Below are 19697 nucleotides of genomic sequence, written 5' to 3'. Positions count from 1 at the left end.
GTTCAGCCCATTTCTTTAGAATCTTTTCCCAGTCACTAATCAATGTGGCTCCATCAGCACTCAGTAGTTGAGATGCACCATAGATCTTTGGCTCATAAACAACCATCAGTCCATCATAAAAGCACTTTGGATTGCTTCTACCCACATAAAACTGAATTTCATCTGCCATCTGAACCAAGAATCTTGCTTCTCTCTAAGCTTCACTTGTACTTTACTTTTTTTTTTTTGGCAAGGCAATGGGGTTAAGTGGCTTGCCCAAGGCCACACAGCTAGGTAATTATTAAGTATCTGAGGCTGGATTTGAACTCAGATCCTCCTGACTCCAGGGCTGCTTTTCTATCCACTGTTCCATCTAACTGCCCCTATTTCCCCATCATTTTCATCAAACCAGCATTACATTTGTGAGTGTTCTGACCAAGATGAGCAAATCAAGTACCGCATAATAGATCTCTGAAAGCTTCCCATTCCTTTTCTGTTCCATTGTTGTCAACTGTATGTTGGCTCAACTTTCCCTCCAAGTTAGCAACAAACTATTTTTACTCAGAGAAACCCTCTAATCTCTTGATATCAATTTTTCTGCTAGTCATTATGTCTTTCAGAGTGTACATTCCATTCAATAATGGTGTACATTTTTGTACATTTTTTGTGTTTTGACTGCAAGGTGGAGATCTTGCCTGCAATAATCAGGCAAGGGTTGAGTAAGCAGACAATTTTTAGGGCACTTTTTCCAGTCCCCTCTTCACACCAGGAGGTGAGCAGTACAACCCTTAAAAGGCTTCTCAGACACCCAAAGGGCTGCCAAATTCCACTGTTGCTTCCAGTGAGGAGATGACCTTATGACTTGGGCTACCTATGTGCAGGATTATGACTATAGTTCCCACTTTATCTGCACCTGCTGCTTTGTTGCCATAGAACTTTAAGACAGGAATGGTAAAATGGTATAATGTCCTTTGAATCATGCATAAATTAGATTTAAGTGAGGCAGAGTTGCATGAAGTTATTGGCTTTGCTCTCTCTTCCAAAGTCATCATGGTCCAGTAGCAAGATAAAGTCAAGACAATTGGTGATGGTTCTAGATGCAAGTAGATGACTTTGGCATTTTTGATGTCTAACCAAGCTCTAAGTGCTCAGTGTCTGCTTTAGCTGTCTTCATTATTTGTTAAGTGTCATCAATTCTTTCTCTTTCCCTATAAACTCACCTGTCTGGTGTGAGAAACTGCTTTTCATCTCTGATGTCCACTTGAATCACCTATAATATCACAATAATCTTTATGAGCCAGAAGGCAGGGACTTAGACCAGGTGATCTCTCAAGTGCCTTTTCCTTTGCTACAAATTATTATAATATAATATGCAAACTGATTGAACAATTGACTACAACAGTATCATCTTGAGTTTTGGAAATGAAATTACCCCATTAGAAACCAGGAGGGACAGGAATTCAGGGAAGCCTTGCATGAACTGATGCTGAATGAGATGAGCAGAAACAGAAAAACACTGTACACCCTGACAACAACATGGGGATGATCAACATTGATGGACTTGCTCATTCCATCAGTGCAACAATCAGGGACAATCTGGGGCTGTCTGCAACAGAGAATATCATCTCTATCCAGATAAAGCCATGGAGTTTGAACAAGTTCAAAGGACTTAAATTAGAAAAAAAAAACCAGATATCTTCTTGTCTGATCTTGTTATCTCTTATACTTTGTTTCTTAAGTATATGATTTCTCTCTCATCACACTCAATTTGGATCAATGTACAACATGGAAACAATGTAAAGACTGACAAATTGCTTTCTGTGGGAGGGGGAGGGGAGGGAAGTAAGATTGGGGGAAAATCGTAAAACTCAAAATAAATAAAATGTTTGACAAAAAAATAAAATTATCTCTATTTCTCTGCATATTAAGAGTGTTCCATTTTAAGTGGCCTTGGCTATTAAAAAGATATTTAAGCTTTAAACTGTATTCACTTTGGGGACATCTGTGATGTCATTGGTGTAAGGAACTCCTGGTGTGGAAAGTCCTACCAATGCAGTAATAATAAAAACAATTATTTAATGATTTTATATTTGCACAGCGCTCTTTACTATCTTATGGCATTTTCACATATGTAATCTCACTCTTAAAACAACAATGTGAGATTCTCTGAGCTAATTTACTATTTACTAAAAAAGAAAACTAGTCTTTGGGAGATCAAACGATCAGGCAGAGGGGACGTCTGACAGCAGTAGCGCGGTGCCGACAAAGAAATAATAAATATTACAGATGACTGGCGGTGACTTGAGTACAGTCCCACAGAGGTCGAGCTGCAGAGCGAGGCTAGATCCGAACGATTATTTTTGAGCCTACACGTGGGGAGAAGCGGTGAAAGGGAGAGGGAGGTGAGGAGATAGAATACTTTCCTCCGGTTAATGGCAACTTATTATCACGTGACTCACTCAGCCGGCTGTTACCATGGCAACGGACGCCAACCGCCTTCCCAAGCTGTTCTCTCTCCTTTTACTTTTGGAAGAGTGTAAAGACGCTTGCTTTTACTCACTTTTTTTCATCCCTTCTCTTTCTAACCATTCTCTTCAGTGTGCGACCCCTTTCCCTGCCAGTGAAACCTGAATCCCCTCCAACTCACCTCGAGTTTCTTTGGCTGCACTTTACACTGCGATGCGGTTGGGGGCCTGAATATAAGGAGTCGTCATACAAGACTCAGCCCTTTCCTCCGAGCCGAAGCTGCACAATGAAATTCTTTTCCTTCTGCCAACTCTTTTCTCCCCCTCCCCTTAGCGTCTTTTTCCCTCTCCTTTATTCCATTCTCCTTCCAAGACCTCTCACTTCTCCAATCATCATTGAGTTATGTGGTCCCTACCTAGTAGGCGGGGCTTATCACCTTCTCACTTTTCATTGGTTGACGAAAGCCCGAGCTAGGCATAAGTCTTTCGGATAGGTCGGAAACGTGAACGTCAGTCTCTAGGATCTCAGGAAGCGTAAGGGGAAACTAAGAGTCCCGGCATCCCCCGCGCCTCCAGTCACTTCCGGGGTGAGGGCCTGGGCGTGGGTTCCGGGCGCTGCGGCGGCGTTCTGTGAGCTCGGCTCTTTTCGAGGCGTGGAGCCGGACCCTCGTGCCTTCCTTGGCCCGAGCGGGACCTCGGCCGCCGAAGGCAAGGTGGATGCGTCGGGGCACGTAAGCGCTGTGACTGGAGGGCCGCTTTCCTGCTCGTTTCCCGAGCCTTCGGGGTGAGGGCCCTTTCGTCGCGGGCTGCTGGAGCTGAGGAAGGACCGACGTCGCCCGACGGGGCCCCGGCCTGACCGAGGCCTCCAGGCTCATGAGTCCCCGGCACAGGTACGACCGCGGGGCAGGAGCACTTGCCTGCCTGTGCCCAGGTCGGCCCCAGAGGCCTGAGAGCCGATCCTGCTCGGCCGGAGGCGGGAATGACGTGGAGCTGTCTTCCAGGCTCGGTGCTGGAGGCCGTCCGGCGGCGTGGACAGCGCTGGACTTGGAGCCGAGCCCAAACCCTGCCTCTTAGGCCTCCTAGCAAGTCCCTTGATCTCTCTGAGCCTCAGTTTCCTTATCTGAAGCTTGGGAATTAAAAATGATAATCTTGAGGTTTGCAAAGGCTTTGACCTGGTTATGTCATTCTATTCTCATGCTATTATATACTATTATATTCTCTATATATTCTATTATATATATACTATTATATAATATTATATTACATGTATACTATTATATTCTATTATATATTACCCTGGGGGTAGTACTCTATACTTCATTAACTGGGGAGGAAACTGAAGCAGACAGAAGTTAAATGACTTGCCTAGGGGCATACAGCCACTTAGGTCTTCTTATTTGAAGTCCAGCTCTTTCTTCTCTTTACCACTTAATAGCTATTGTTATGGGAATTAAATGAAATAGTGTTTGTAAAGAGTTCTGCCTCACTTTTCTTGTATCTCTAACGGGGTGATAATCCTAGCACCCACTTCCCAAGACCTTGTGAGGATAAAATGAAATATTTGTAAAACCCTTTGCAAGCATTTAATTGCTATGTAAGTGCTAGCTAGCAATTATTTTTACTTATTGTAGAACTGTAAAGTACTACGTAAATGTCAGTTTTTAATTTTTAATACAGGAATTTTTACCTTTTTTTGTCATAAACTCATTTGACAATCTGGAAAAAACTATGGACTCTTCAGAATGATGTTTTTAAATGCATAAAGTAAAATACATAAGATCACAAAACACCAATTTTGTTGAAATAAAATTACCAAAATATATATATATATTTTTTAGGTTTTTGCAAGGCAGATGGGGTTAAGTGGTTTGCCCAAGGCCACACAGCTAGGTAATTATTAAGTGTCTGAGGCCATATTTGAACTCAGGTACTCCATGATTCCAGGGCTGGTGCTCTATCCACTGAGCCACCTAGCTGCCCCATTATCACATTAAATTTGTGTAGCACAGTTTAGATCATAGGACCTGGGAAGGTGGGGATTATCATTTTTCATTTTTGTATCTCCAGTATCTAACACAGTGGTTTTTATACCATTAAATGTTTATTAAGTTGAATATCCAGCCAGGATCAGTTAGGCTAACTGAATTAGAGGTGTTTCCTTTTTTGTAAATAGGAACTATGGGGTTATTTTGGTAACTCATTTACTTTCTGTGATCTCAGTGTCCTCATTTGTGTAGTTAATAGGTTGAACTAGATCTTCTCTACCCTCGTTTTACCTCAAAAGTTCTGTAATTCAATGATTCAGATAATGGAATAAAATATATTTTGTAGCCTTCTTGAAGGAACTTCTTTTAGTCATCACTTTATTATAAACTTGGTTACAGTTCATGTCTATCCTAGGGACAGTCAAATCCAGGGTTCTCAAAATACAAGTTTTATCCAACCTTTATAGATTCCCAAGTTATATTCTAGTTATGGAAGTCTTACAGTTAACCAATACAAATCTTGAGATCAAGGCCCACTTGAAGCCTTTTGGAAATGTTAATCTGGATAACTAGCTATCCAAAAATAGTACTTGGGAAAGTAGTTGACAAAGCTCAAAACTGGCCATAGCTTCCAATTTATGTCAGAGGGCTTTGTTTTATCAAAGCTTGTCTGTTTTAAAAGGTTAATCCTTGGAATTCTGCTATATAAATTCCCAGAGAGTGACTGGTAATTTGTATGTTTGTATTATTTGAAAATTAAATAAATTTCTATTTCCTAATGTATTTGGATACTAAGTACAGTGCTGAGTGATACAGTTCATTTACTTCAAACACTAAGTAAATTCATTTTGGGGCATATCATGAGTCAGTGAATGTGAGCATTTGGTGATGTGATTCATCATGTGGATGCCTTGTGAAATGTGATGAGGAGATGAGCTTTCTCTGACTTTTGAAAAAGATTTTTCCCCAAGATTACTTCATAGATAACTTCTTTTAATGAACTATGTAATTTAGTTTGTGGGTTTTTTTTAATTGATGAAATAAGAACAGCTATGGCATATACCTGGTTAAAATAATTGAAGTCATGGCAGTTTCAAGTCATTTAAATATTTTAGAATCCAAATTTCATCCACTGGAGTGATAGGATAGCCCACTGGGATACAGAAGTTGTCCAGAACTGGGAATCCTTTCAGATAGTTTCTATTGTCTGTGCTAATTAAACATTGTCAGCCTAATTGCTGATATTTAAAATGAGAATTGTAGGGAAAATCTGTATGTGGAACTTTTTTTAACTGCCATTTTCTTGAGTATATTGGCTCAGTACACTGAAAAAAAGGTAGATGAAAGGGATAATTAAATTATAGAATAATGAATATTATATTAAATATAATATATAGAATATATTAAATAAATATTGTCCTTTGAAATTTCATATATATATATGTGTGTATACACACACATATTCACACAAATAAAATCAATCTTATCAGAACAGTGAATTTAAACTGTTTTGGGAATTAGCATTTGGATATTAAAATCCACTCGGAATGGGAAGAAAGCAAACTTTTATGTTCTCTTTTCACTATAGAGATGTCTGAGCTTAGTGATGAAGCCAGTGAATCTGAGCTGCTCAACCGTAGTTTATCCATGTGGCATGGACCTGGTCATCTAGTTTGTCAGGAAGAGTTGGATGTTCCCTTGGATATTCATACAGCTTCTTCAATTGGGCAGTATGAAGTGGTGAAGGAATGTATTCAACGGTAAGAGGTCTCACTAGAAAATGTTAATTCTCTTATATTTTCTCTTACCACTTCATGTTTCTTTTTACTTTGCAAATTGTAGTTGTGCAATAATTGTGTCCAATGAATGAATGCTTATTTGCCTATGAGCAGTGAATTTCAACATGTATACAGAAATGCTCATTTTATCTGGTATAAAGTCAAGGATCTTTTATGTGTTAGCACTATAAAGATAGAAAATGACAGTCCCTGCTCTTACAGAGGTCTCAGTCTTAATGGGGGGTTTGGGGACTTGCAAATAACTATTACAACTAAGAGATATAACGGATATATATCAACAAAGGAAAGTCATTAACTTTGAGAGGGTTCAGAAGAGTCTGAGATTTGAAGTCAGAGAGGGAGAAATTAGGAGAGGGAGAATTCTCATCATGGGAGATAGCCAATGAAAATATAGGGAGTCAGGGAATGGATTATCTTGTGCAAAGAAGTGTAAGGAGGCCAATGTTAATAGATTATATAGTACATTGGGGCAAGTTATGTTAAAAACTGGTAAGGTAGTTGGAACCATGTTTGAAGGGTTTTGAAAGCAAAACAGATTTTTTTTCATTTGATCCTGGACGTAATAGGAAGCTACTGGAATTTATTGACTAGGAAGACATGGTCACACTTGCTCTTTAAGAAGATAAATATGACAGCAGAGTTGAAGGATGAAGTAGATTAGGGAGAGACTTGGAGCAGGAAGAACAACTAGCAGGCTATTGTAGTCTTCTATGCAAGAGATAATGAGGGCTTAAGTCAGGTGGTTGCAATGTCAGAGAAGAGAAGTAGGCATCAGGGAAAGATGTTATAAAGGTAACATTGACAAGACTTGGCAATAGATTGGCTATGGAGGAATGAGAGAGTGAAGGACTGAGGATAACACCCTAAGTGTGGGTGACTCAACAATGGACAGTAATAAGGAAGGGGTGAGGATGTTAGGGGTAAAGATTCAATTTTTGATATCTTGGATTTAAACTGTCTTTGGGGCATTTAGTAGGAAATGTCTAGGAGTTGGAGATGCATAGGAGAGAGGTCATCAGACATGTCAATCAGAATACTGTCAGCCAAGTGATATCTGTTAAATGCAGTGTATATATACACTGCATTTAACAGATATCTATATATGTGTATTTTTTCTTAAAAACATAGAAGAGAGCAATTTCAGAAGGAGACATAAGTAAGCTGAACAGATTGGTACTATCATTTTAAATTTGTATGCATATTTAAAAAGCAGGTTGTACTTAATAGAGTCCCAGTTTTATATTTAATTTTATTTTGTGGCCTTTATATATATGGAAATGTTTATCAGTAAATTGCTAGTTCACAATTAAAATGGTTTAAAATAATTTTTATAATAGTTATCATTTGTTAGACTTTTTTTAAAATTTATTTTTATTAAAGATATTATTTGAGTTTTATAATTCCCCCCCAATCTTGCTTCCCCCCCCCCACAGAAAGCACTCTGTTAGTCTTTACTTTGTTTCCATGTTGTACTTTGATGCAAATTGGGTGTGATGAGAGAGAAATCATATCCTTAGAGAAGTCTAAGAGTTAACGAGATCAGACAATAAGATATCTGTTTTTTTCTAAATTAAAGGGAATAGTCCTTGCACTTTGTTCAAACTCCACAGCTCCTTATCTGGATACAGATGGCACTCTCCTTTGCAGACAGCCCAAAATTGTTCCTGATTGTTGCACTGATGGAATGAGCAAGTCCTTCAAGGTTGAACATCATTCCCATGTTGCTGTTAGGGTATACAGTGTTTTTCTGGTTCTGCTCATTTCACTCAGCATCAGTTCATGCAAATCCCTCCAGGCTTCCCTGAAATCCCATCCCTACTGGTTTCTAATAGAACAGTAGTGTTCCATGACATACATATACCACAGTTTGCTAAGCCATTCCCCAATTGAAGGACATTTACTTGATTTCCAATTCTTTGCCACCACAAACAGGGCTGCTATAAATATTTTTGTACAAGTAATGTTTTTTACCCTTTTTCATCATCTCTTCAGGGTATAGACCCAGTAGTGGTATTGCTGGGTCAAAGGGTATGCACATTTTTGTTGCCCTTTGGGTATAGTTCCAAATAGCTCTCCAGAAGGGTTGGATGAGTTCACAGCTCCACCAACAGTGTAATAGTGTCCCAGATTTCCCACATCCCTTCCAACAATGATCATTATCCTTTTCTGGTCATATTGGCCAATCTGAGAGGTGTGAGGTGGTACTTCAGAGAAGCTTTAATTTGCATTTCTCTAATAATTAATGATTTAGAGCATTTTTTCATATGGCTATGGATTGCTTTGATCTCCTCATCTGTAAATTGCCTTTGCATATCCTTTGACCATTTTTCAATTGGGGAATGGCTTTTTGTTTTAAAAATATGACTCAGTTCTCTGTATATTTTAGAAATGAGTCCTTTGTCAGAATCATTAGTTGTAAAGATTGTTTCCCAATTTACTACTTTTCTTTTGATCTTGATTACATTGGTTTTATCTGTGCAAAAGCTTTTTGATTTAATGTAATCAAAATCATCTAATTGGTTTTTGGTGATGTTCTCCAACTCTTCCTTAGTCATAAACTGCTCCCCTTTCCATAGATTTGACAGGTAGACTAGTCCTTGATCTTCTAATTTGCTTATAGTATTGTTTTTTATGTCTATGTCCTGTAACCATTTAGATCTTATCTTGGTAAAGGGTATGAGGTGTTGGTCTAATCTAAGTTTCTTCCATACTAACTTCCAATTATTCTAGCAATTTTTATCAAAGAGGGAGTTTTTCATCCCAATGGCTGAACTCTTTGGGTTTATCAAACAGCAGATTACTATAATCATCTCCTGCTTTTTAGACCTAGTCTATTCCATTGGTCCACCACTCTATTTCTTAGCCAATACCAAACAGTTTTGATGACTGATGCTTTATAATATAATTTTAGATCAGGTAGGGCTAAGCCCCCTTCTTTTCCACTTTTTTTCATTAAGCTCCTGGCAATTCTTGACTTTATTTCTCCATATGAATTTACTTACAATTTTTTCTAACTCGTTAAAGTAATTTTTTGGAATTTTGATTGGTAGGGCACTAAACAGATAGTTTAATTTTGGTAGAATTGTCATTTTTATTATATTAGCTCTACCTATCCATGAGCAGTTGATATTTGCCCAGTTATTTAAATCTGATTCAATTTGTGTGAGCAGTGTTTTATAATTTTTTTCAAAAAGGTGAGTCTGTCTTGGCAAATAGACTTCCAAATATTTTATATTTTCTGAGGTTACTTTGAATGGGATTTCTCTTTCTAGCTCTTCCTGCTGTTTCTTGCTAGACATATATAGAAAAGTTGAGGATTTATGAGGGTTTATTTTATAACCTGCAACTTTGTTAAAATTGCTAATTGTTTCCAATAGCATTTTGGATGATTTCTTGGGATTCTCTAGGTAGACCATCATGTCATCTGCAAAGAGTGAGAGTTTTGTCTCTTCCTTCCCAATTCTAATTCCTTCAATTTCTTTTTCTTCTCTAATTGCTGATGCTAACATCTCTAATACAATATTGAATAGTAGTGGTGATAATGGGCATCCTTGTTTCACCCCTGATCTTATTGGGAATGCCTTTAGTCTCTCCCCATTGAATATAATGCTTGTTGATGGTTTCGGATAGATACTGCTAATTATTTTAAGGAACAGTCCATTCATTCCTACACTCGCTAGTGTTTTTAATAGGAATGGATGCTGTATTTTGTCAAAAGCTTTTTCAGCATCTATTGATATGATCATATGGTTTCTGATGGGTTTGTTGTTGATATAATTGAGTATACTAACAGTTTTCCTAATATTGAACCAACCCTGCATTCCTGGAATAAATCCTACTGGATCATAATGTATTATCCTAATGATGACTTGTAATCATTTTGCTAAGATTTCATTTAGGATTTTTGCATCTATATTCATCAGGGAAATAGGTCTACAATTTTCTTTCTCTGTTTTAACTCTTCCTGGTTTAGGTAACAGTACCATATTGGTTTCATAGAAAGAGTTAGGCAGAGTTCCATCTTTCCCTATTTTTCCAAAGAGTTTATATAGGATTGGAACCAATTGTTCATTAAATGTTTGGTAGAATTCACTTGTGAATCCATCAGGCCCTGGAAATTTTTTTTTAGGGAGTTCAATAATGGCTTGTTGAATTTCTTTTTCTGAGATAGGATTGTTTAGTTATTTAATCTCTTCTTCATTTAACCTGGGCAACTTATATTTTTGTAAATATTCATCCATTTCACTTAGATTATCAAATTTATTGGCATAGAGTTGAGCAAAATAGTTTTGAATTATTACTTTAATTTCCTCCTCATTGGTGGTGAGTTCACCTTTTTCATTTATGATACTAGCAATTTGGTTTTCTTCTTTATTTTTTTAATCAAATTGACCAGAGGTTTATCAATTTTATTGGTTTTTCATAATACCAACTTTTGGTTTTATGTATTAATTCAATAGTTTTTTTTGCTTTCGATTTTATTAATTTCTCCTTTAATTTTTAGAATTTCTAATTTGGTATTTAATTGGGGATTTTTGATTTGTTCTTTCTCTAATTTTTTTAGTTGCATGTTTAGTTCATTGATTTCCTCTTTCTCCAATTTATTCATGTAAGCATTTAGAGGTATAATATATCGCCTGAGAGTCGCTTTGAATGAATCCCATAGGTTTTGGTATGTTGTTTCATTATTATCATTATCTAGGATAAAATGGTTAATTCTTTCTGTAATTTGTTAGGCATTTTAAAGCATTCATTTTTAAATTTTGAATTCCAAATCCTTTTCCTATACTCCTTCCCCATCCATTAAGAAGGCAAGGAATATGATAATGGAATATATATGTGAAGTCATGTAGATCTTGTTTTCATCTAACCCCATTTGTTAAGTATTTTAAATCTTACAGAGTCAAGAAGAATTTATAGCAATACAGATGCTTTTTAACATCTCTATTATGTAAATAAACTAAGAGTGACTCATTGAGAATCACTCCTAGATATGAGCTTGAATCTGAACCTCAGCTTTTTTTCAGTTCTACTAAAGTTCTGATTCTGTGAATCCTGCATTCCTAATATAAATCAACCTTGGTCATCATTTATAATCCTTTTCAGATGTTGTTTTAGCCCTAAAGTACAGAACAGCCTTTTTGGCCTTAATTTCTTGGCCAAAAACTCCACACTTGTTGCCACCAAGGACTGAGAGTAAAATTTAGACTGGTGATCAGAGATGCATCTTTTATAATTTAAAATTTAACTTTTTTGCTTTGCTTACTGTTACTGTCCAGAGTCCCAATGCTATATACTATGGACTGAAAATAAAATGGCGAGAGGACTCAGAGATGGGAAAACATCTTGTTGATCTTTTACTTTTACTAAATTGGTTGGAATGCTAGGGTAGCACTGGAAGTTTCCTGGAAATAGGAAGGATCAAACAGAAAAAGGAAGGATTTCTGTTAATGAGACAGCTTATTTTCTTGCTCTTATTTTTACCCTTACTTTGAGCGGGACAGCAGTTTTTTCAATACAAAAGAAAAGGTATAGCTCAAGAGTCTAGTCTTTTTTTTTTGGTTTTTGCAGGGCAATGAGGTTAAGTGACTTACCCAAGGTCACATAGCTAGGTAATTATTAAGAGGCCAGATTTGAACTCAGGTACTCCTGACTCCAAGACCAGTGCTCTATCCACTGCACCACCTAGCTGCCCCAAGCGTCTAGTCTTATCAAAGTTAAATATATTGTGAAGATTCATTCTGTATGTGAACTGGACTAGATCCCTGCAGAAATCCCTTCCAACTCTCAAATTCTTTGATTCTGTGAAAAAAAATTAGTCATAAAACAAGACATTAGAAAATCTAAATGTGAAATCATAAATAAACCAGATGCTGAGAGATATGGGAAACTTTTGGTTTTAAAACAATTAGGAAACAGTTTCTTGCCTCTTATACCAAGGAAATATCCAGTGGTAGTAAAAAAAAAAAAATCATTGTTTAACAAAATTATAATTGTTTTAAGTATTAATTACAGTTTTCTTCAATGTCTTTTCTTTCTTGACTTCTCATTGTAATTTTCTTTAGTAAGTGTGTAAGAGACCATTTTTACTGGTACTATTTAGGGTTCCTTTGTTTGTTTAGGAGAGAGTTGGATTTAAATAAGAAGAACTGTGGTGGCTGGACCCCTCTTATGTATGCTTCCTATATTGGCCATGACACCATTGTGCATCTGCTGCTGGAGGCAGGAGTCAAGGTCAACGTTCCAACCCCTGAAGGCCAAACACCTTTGATGCTAGCATCCAGTTGTGGAAATGAGAGCATTGCCTACTTTCTTCTCCAGGTGAGCTGAGATGTACTTTTAGAACTGTTAGTGGGATCCAGTGGAACTCTATGCATTAGAATAGAATTGAACCATTCAATGGATTGTTATATAAATTCATTTCTAAATTATCTCTGGAGTTTGGGGTTTGTTTTTTTTTTGGTTTTGTTTGTTTTTGCAAGGCACTGGGATTAAGTGACTTGCCCAAGATCACGCATCTGGGTAATTATTATTTTAAGTATCTAAGACTGCATTTGAACTCAGATCTTCCTGACTCCAGAGCTGTTGTTCTATTCTGTCATCTAAATGCCCCTAAATTATCTCTTTATAAAGCACCATTGACAAACACTTACGCAATAATGATCATTATTTATTTTTTTCGAAGCAAGGTGCAGAGTTAGAAATGAAAGATATTCATGGCTGGACAGCCCTTTTCCACTGTACCAGTGCTGGACACCAGCAGATGGTCAAGTTTCTTTTGGACAATGGAGCTAATGCTAACTTAAGGTAAAGTAAGACCAACCAAGAGTTCTTTATTTTTCTCTCACAGTGTTCGGTGACATAAGAAGTTCTTCTGTCCCTTTGAAGCATATGGAAAACAAAATTTTCTTGGAAACTCTATCCTTAAATGTTAACAAGGTTAAAATAGATAATTCCATAAAGAGTAGCTTTCAGTTGAATAGGTATTTATTAAGCACCTAGAAAAGAGCATGAAATGGGCATATTGAGGGATGAAAAAGAATTATCCAATATGGTTTTAGCCTTTAATTGATTTATCATCATGTCTGGTTGACAAATTGAATATAATCAAATATTAAAAATACTTTTTCCAGACAATTTATCTTGCTATGGACAATATTTTAGACAAAAATGGGTAAGAGAACTGTTATCTGGAATTATCAGGGAAGGTTTCATGGAAAGAAAAGGACTTAAGATGATAGAACTTTTAAGGATTGGTAGAATTTATAATGAAAGAGGAAGAGAGAGGGCATTTCAGGTGAGTATGGAGTAGGAAGACAGTTTTCTCAACAGAGTAGGAAACCAGTGAATTTTTTTTGAGCACAAAAGCAGTATCCTGAAGATTTCTTTTTAAAACGATTTTTTTCTGGCAACTGTGAGCAGGATGGACTTGTAGGAGGGTGAGATATGTCAGGAAAGACAGTTAAGCTTTTTAAAATATAAAACAGAAATATATTTCATATAAAAGATGTTTTTTTAATTGCAATGAGCTATTGCAGTGATATAGAAGGGGGGAGGTGAGGGGGAATGAAGCAACCTTTGCTCTCATCAAAGGTGGCTTGGAAAGGAAACAGCATATACACTCAATGGGGTATAGACATCTAGAGTAAAAAGGAGAGAGAAGGGGGAAGAGGGGGATGTGGATGATGGAGGAGAGGGTGGATCATGGGGAAGAGTGGTCAGATATAACACATTTTCTTTTTAACTTCTTGCAAGGGACTGGGATTAGATGGCCTGTCTGGGACCATGGGTCCTAGTGGTTGCTGGGTATGTAGGCTTGGGGCCTCTTGGCCCCAGGGCCGGTGATCAGTCCACTACACCACTCAGCTATTCTATAGTACATTTTAGAAGAAGGACAGAGTGAAAGGAGAGAGAAAATATAATATATGGTAATGGGGAGGTATGCATGGAGGGAGTTGTGATCAGCAATGGTGATGGTGGAAAAATATGGAAGTAGCTTTTGTGATGGACTTGTCATAAAGAACATGATCCACCGGAGACAAAGCTGGTAGTATTGGAACACAGGCTTTGAAGCACATTTTTTTTCTCTTTCTTTTACTTTATTTTTCATGAGGGTCTATATTTTTTTGGGGGGGAGGGGTATTATGTTTACTCTTAAACAAGAATAGTAACGTATAAAAAAATCAGTTGTACAAAAATTTAAAAAAATTAAAAAATATATAAAGCAGAAACTCAAGGATAGGACCAAATGTATCATTGATACTGATTTAAATAGTTTTTTCTGCTTTATTTTAATGAGATAAAATGTGAAAAGGTAATGAAATAATTTTTATTTATATTTTTGATTTTACATCTTACATCCTGTCTTGAGAGTTCTTCATATAACAAAAAATTTTTAAAAAAAAGACAAAAACAAGCAATTCAACAAAATTAAATAACGCAGAGAAATAGACAATAATGGGGAAAGTATATTTCATATCTTTGAAACCAAGCTTAACCATTTATATCATTATAGACATTATATTTTCCTGGTTCTGCTTACTTCATTTCAAATCAATTCACATGAGTCTTTTCCATGTTTCTCTGAATTTATTGTATTCTAAATTTTGTACATAACAGTAATTCATGTCCCACCACTTAAGTCATTCTTCAGTCAATACTGTCTCTACTTTGCTCCCCCAAATTTGCTATTATCAAAGAAGTTGATATATTTTGTTGTATATGAGGCTTTTCTTTTTATCATTGAACTCTTTGAACATTGAACATTGAAAATCCCAAGTAGTGAGATGTCTCTTAGTCACGTCTTTTAAATAATTTGGTTTTAAGCCCTGGCTTCTATTGTGAATTCTTCTCAGAGGAGCCACTTGAGGTAGGGCTCAAAGCAGCATCATTCATTCCTTTCCTGGTGCAATTTCTGATTCTCCAGGCTTCCCCACTGTGCTGCTTTTCCCCTTGGTCTTTAGCCCTTTTGTATTTTGTCCTACCAGTAGAGTGGTGTAAAGTAAATAAATGCTTTTTAACTGAAATTACCGCTCCACCTAGAGTTTATACTATGCTGGATTTTCTGAATGCTTCATAATATTGACTATTTCCATCTTTGCCAAATTGTTGGATGTGAGTTAAAATTTCAGAATTGTTTCAATTTTGATTTCTCTTATTTTCCATGATTTGATGATTTGTACCTCAGAATATTTTCACTGGCTCTTCTTCATGTATAAAATTCTCTTGGTCCTCATCTTTGCCTGGATTCTGTAGTTTCTTTCAAGTCCCAGCAAAAATCCTGCCTTCTGCAAAAAACCATTCCCAATTCTCCTCAAAAAAAAGTTTTTAAAAATATATATGTATGCACATGCACATTCGTGCATACATACACACACACACACACACACACACAAAATTTCCCACTCATTACATATTAAAACAGGTTTTTAGCATTTTTTAAAAAAAATTTGAGTTCCAAATTCCACCTCTCCCTTCTTCCCTTCCCTCTCCTTGTCACAGTTATACATGTAATCATGTAATATATTTCCATATTAGTCATTTTGTACAAGAAGAATCGAATAAATGTAAAAGAATGAAAGTGAGAAATAGCATGTTTCTTCATTAATCCTTTTTTTCCCAGATCTCCTTAATGTTAGAACCTTCCCTCTGTTGATTATCTCAAATTTGTCCCATATGTATTTTCTTGTACAGTTATTTGTATGTTTTCTTTTCCTTTAGTCTATTGATCTCCTTACAGAACTGACTTTTTCTCGTCACATTTCAAACACTTAAGGGAGGGGAAGAGAACAAGCTTTTTATAAATATTGTCTTATTTGATCCTCACAACAAAATTGTGAGGAAAATACTTTTAAAGAAAACTGAGATAAACAGAGATTATGAGACTGACCCAGAAGCACTTAGGTAGTAAATGACTGGTCAGATTTGTACTAGATTCTAGATCTGATTCTGGATCTGGCTCTATCCCCTGTACCACTTAACTATCCTCATAGTACTTGGCTCTTGGCAGATGCTTAATAAGTATTCATTGATTTGACGTCTTTTATAGAATTGTTTTTATTTTATTTTATTTTATTTTTTTTTTTTGCAAGGCAAATGGGGTTAAGTGGCTTGCCCAAGGCCACAGAGCTAGGTGATCATTAAGTGTCTAAGACTGGATTTGAACCCAGGTACTCCTGACTCCAAGGCCGATGCTTTATCCACTATGCCACCTAGCCGCCCCTTAGAATTGTTAAAAGTCTTCAGCTTTTCTTCTGTTCATATCCTCTAGCCATTTATCTGTTAAGGACTGTTTTTTTTAATCCCAGTTTTCTTCTAACTGCCTATTGTTGATTTTGACATTTTTGATGTTAGATCCTTCTCAGAGATATTTTATTATGGATATTTTCCCCAGTTTCTTGTTCTAGTTGCATTAATTTTGTATATGCAGAAGCTTTTGTTTTTATATTCATCTCTATTTGTTTGCTTAAGAATTTACCCTCTACTCATACCTGATCTGATTTTCTTCTAAATTTTTTCTTACTATGACTTCTAAAGTTTTAGATCACATATCCATTTTGAGTTTATTTGGTCTAAACTTAATTTCTACCAAAATTCTTATCTAAAGGAGGTTTTGTTGTTGGTTTATTTTTCTCCCAGGGTTCATGTTTTAGGATTTAGCACACACTGAGTTATTGGATTCAATTATTTCTGGTTCTTCTGTATCTAGTATGATCTATTTTTTATTTTTCAAGTAATACCAGATAGTTTTGAAGATTACTGCTTTAAAATATATTTTGAATTCTACCAATACAATTATATAATTTTTGAAATTACTGGGGTGGGATTAGACTCTCTTCTTAGAAAGGAAATGTTATGGAAATAAAAACAATGAATTTAATACTTGTAAAAGGGAATATTTTTTTATTAAATAAAATGTGGGAGGATGTAGTTTTAATTTGACTTTCAAATCTGCAGTACATATAAGTGCTAAAGTACTTATCATGTGTCAAGAGAGATAAAAATATTTGTAAGAAATAGTCCCTGATCTCAAAGAGTTTATAATTCAGCTAGGACAGACGGCTATAGTACATGAATGAATATGGTAAATGCTTAAGAGAGTACTTTAAGAGTTCAGAGGAGGATGGGAGATCACTTTGATTTTGTCTTTGGGGATGGGAGAAAGTGAATGTATTGGGGTGGCTAGGTGGCGTAGTGGATGGAGTACTGGCCTTGGAGTCAGGAGTACCAGAGTTCAAATGTGGCTCTAGACACTTAACAATTATCTAGCCGTGTGGCCTTGGGCAAACCACTTAATCCCATTGCCTTAGAAAATCTTTAAAAAAAAAAGAAAAGAAAAGTGAATGTATTTTGTTGGAATGAAAATAGAAAACTTCATTTTTTTTTTTGCTAGGAAATGGGGTTAAGTGGCTTGCCCAAGGCCACAAAGCTAGGTAATTATTAAGTGTTTGAGACCAGATTTGAACCCAGGTACTCCTGACTCCAGGGCCGGTGCTTTATCCACTATGCCCCCTAGCCACCCCTGAAAACTTCATTCTTTATAATGACCTTTGACTTTAGTCTATCTCTTGCAGGGAACCAACTTACGGATTTACTCCCTTGATGGAAGCAGCTGCTTCTGGCCATGAAATAATTGTTCAGTATCTTCTGAATCATGTAAGTGTTCATGTTTAACCATGGTTAGTAAGTAATCTTGTCAACTAGGGGCTAAATATAGATGACTACTTTTCCTGGATTAAAAATAAAAAGACTTCTGTCTCCTACCACAGTGATTGTATAGTACCATATTATATACACACGAATGATTTATGATCAGTTATTTTGCAGATTAGGTGCCAAGACTACTTTTTATTTTCTAGCTCCTAGTTTTTTGGCTACCTAACTGCAGATCATGTTCTCAGCATTAGTCAGTCTGTATATGCAAATGAACCCATATATTTGAGGGACAGTAAATTGTATAAGAAAGTATTTGAAGATTTGTCTTGGTTTATGTGTACTGCTATTCTTTCATTAGTGCTATTATTCATCAAGAATTGACTGTAGTCAGCAGCTTCTTAGTATGTGTTTGTGTTTAAATGACCTTATCGTAAGAACTCTTTCTGTCTTCTAGCTGTTTTACTGCCCTGTTGGATTAAGTAGTGGCAAAGCCCTGGATAATATTTCTAACTAAACCAGACAGTGTGACAATTGAGTATTGTAAAAATCTTACTCTGGGAACAATTTTTATTTTATCAGCAGCCTCCTCACAAACCAGTCAACATACAATAGAGAATACATCCCAGGCTCAGAAATATGGTCAGATGAAGAACTTCTCCCTGGGAAGTAAACTCAGACCATGATGCCCAGGCATCTTTTAATCAGCAAAATCAACAGTAGGAAATGAGGATATGACCTTGACCCAGCAGGGCAAGGCTATAGTCTTTAAGCCAAGAGTTCCCTTTTTCCAGTCCAAGTCAGAGCAGTGGCATTGTTTATGTCAGATTTCCCTATTTTCAGAGAACTTGTTCGTGTTCTTGATCCAATTAGGTGGATTGTCTATTAATTTCAATTAGTACCTCTTTGATTTGGAATAATTGAAAGCTTGTGGGGATAAAGTGAATAGAGAATTGAATTTTGAGTCTGTAAAAACTCATGTTCATCTTCTTCAGTTATTCACTAATTAGTACTGAACACAAGTGTCTCTTAACCTTGCCTCAGTTTTATTATCTGTAAAATGAAATAATAAAAGCATATATTTCTTGGGGTTATTGTAAGAATCAAATGATATAATATTTGTGAAGCACTTTGCCAACCTTAAAAATACTCTATAAAAGTTTTGTTATTATTATTATTGTACATTAGCTATTAATTATTAACTATACTAGTACTATTAGCTATTAATCTCCTTATTGATGGTGATATCATTATCATCTTAAAGTAGATTCTTCATACTTTTTCTCCTTTCACCTTGAGAAGTAATCTTATTTTTTAAAATTTATAGGATCTTCTGGACCTGAATTCAGGAAGACCAAATCTTGGACTCTTATTAGCTATGTGATGACAAGTCATTTAACTTTTTGTTTGTTTTTTTTGTTTTTGCAAGGCAGTGGGGTTAAGTGACTTGCCTAAGATCACACAACTAGGTAATTATTCTGTGTCTGGGGCCGGATTTGAACTCAGGTCCTCCTGACTTCAGGGCTGGTATTCTATCCACTGCTCTACCTAGCCGCCCCAAGTCATTTAACTTCTGCTTCCTCAATTATAAAATGAGGATTATGATAGCAACAACTTCTTTCTCAATCTTCATGAGGACAAAATGATATAATATTTATAAACTGCTTACTTAACCAAAAAAGACATATGATCCAGGGTAAATAGTATTCACCATTTCTAGGATTTAAAAACAGCTGTCTTGGAAACTGTATTTAAGACAAATTTTGTTTTTAATTCACAACCTGAATTACTTCATTTTAACCATCAATTGATTATGC

At 36.2% G+C, this 19697-nt stretch overlaps 2 protein-coding genes across 9 annotated transcripts in view; one reads left to right on the top strand and one right to left on the bottom strand.

Moving 5' to 3' along the window:
* Positions 1-3004, bottom strand: part of DNAAF8 (dynein axonemal assembly factor 8) — a 55771-nt gene extending 52767 nt beyond the window's left edge. For 2 of the 3 annotated variants that reach the window (XM_074196294.1, XM_074196296.1), the window contains exons 1-2: positions 2627-3004; positions 1200-1249 (exon numbers count right to left, since the gene is read on the bottom strand). The gene's annotated coding sequence lies outside the window, so the exon portion shown is untranslated. The remainder of the gene's footprint in view (positions 1-1199; positions 1250-2626) is intronic. The other variant, XM_074196293.1, reaches the window with a different exon arrangement.
* A 23-nt stretch (positions 3005-3027) lies between these two features.
* The window catches only part of ANKS3 (ankyrin repeat and sterile alpha motif domain containing 3), a 49616-nt gene continuing 32946 nt past the window's right edge, over positions 3028-19697 (top strand). For 4 of the 6 annotated variants that reach the window (XM_074196291.1, XM_074196289.1, XM_074196287.1 and 1 more), the window contains exons 1-5: positions 3028-3334; positions 6018-6189; positions 12351-12549; positions 12914-13035; positions 17802-17883. In XM_074196291.1, coding sequence (XP_074052392.1) covers positions 6020-6189; positions 12351-12549; positions 12914-13035; positions 17802-17883 — 573 coding nt within the window. In that variant the 5' untranslated portion in view covers positions 3028-3334; positions 6018-6019. Of the gene's footprint in view, positions 3335-6017; positions 6190-12350; positions 12550-12913; positions 13036-17801; positions 17884-19697 lie in introns of those variants that run through there. The other 2 variants (XM_074196290.1, XM_074196292.1) reach the window with 2 other exon arrangements.

Source organism: Macrotis lagotis, chromosome 8 (assembly GCF_037893015.1).
Source record: "Macrotis lagotis isolate mMagLag1 chromosome 8, bilby.v1.9.chrom.fasta, whole genome shotgun sequence".
Lineage (NCBI taxonomy): Eukaryota > Metazoa > Chordata > Mammalia > Peramelemorphia > Peramelidae > Macrotis > Macrotis lagotis.
This window is presented reverse-complemented; position numbering and strand designations above follow the sequence as displayed.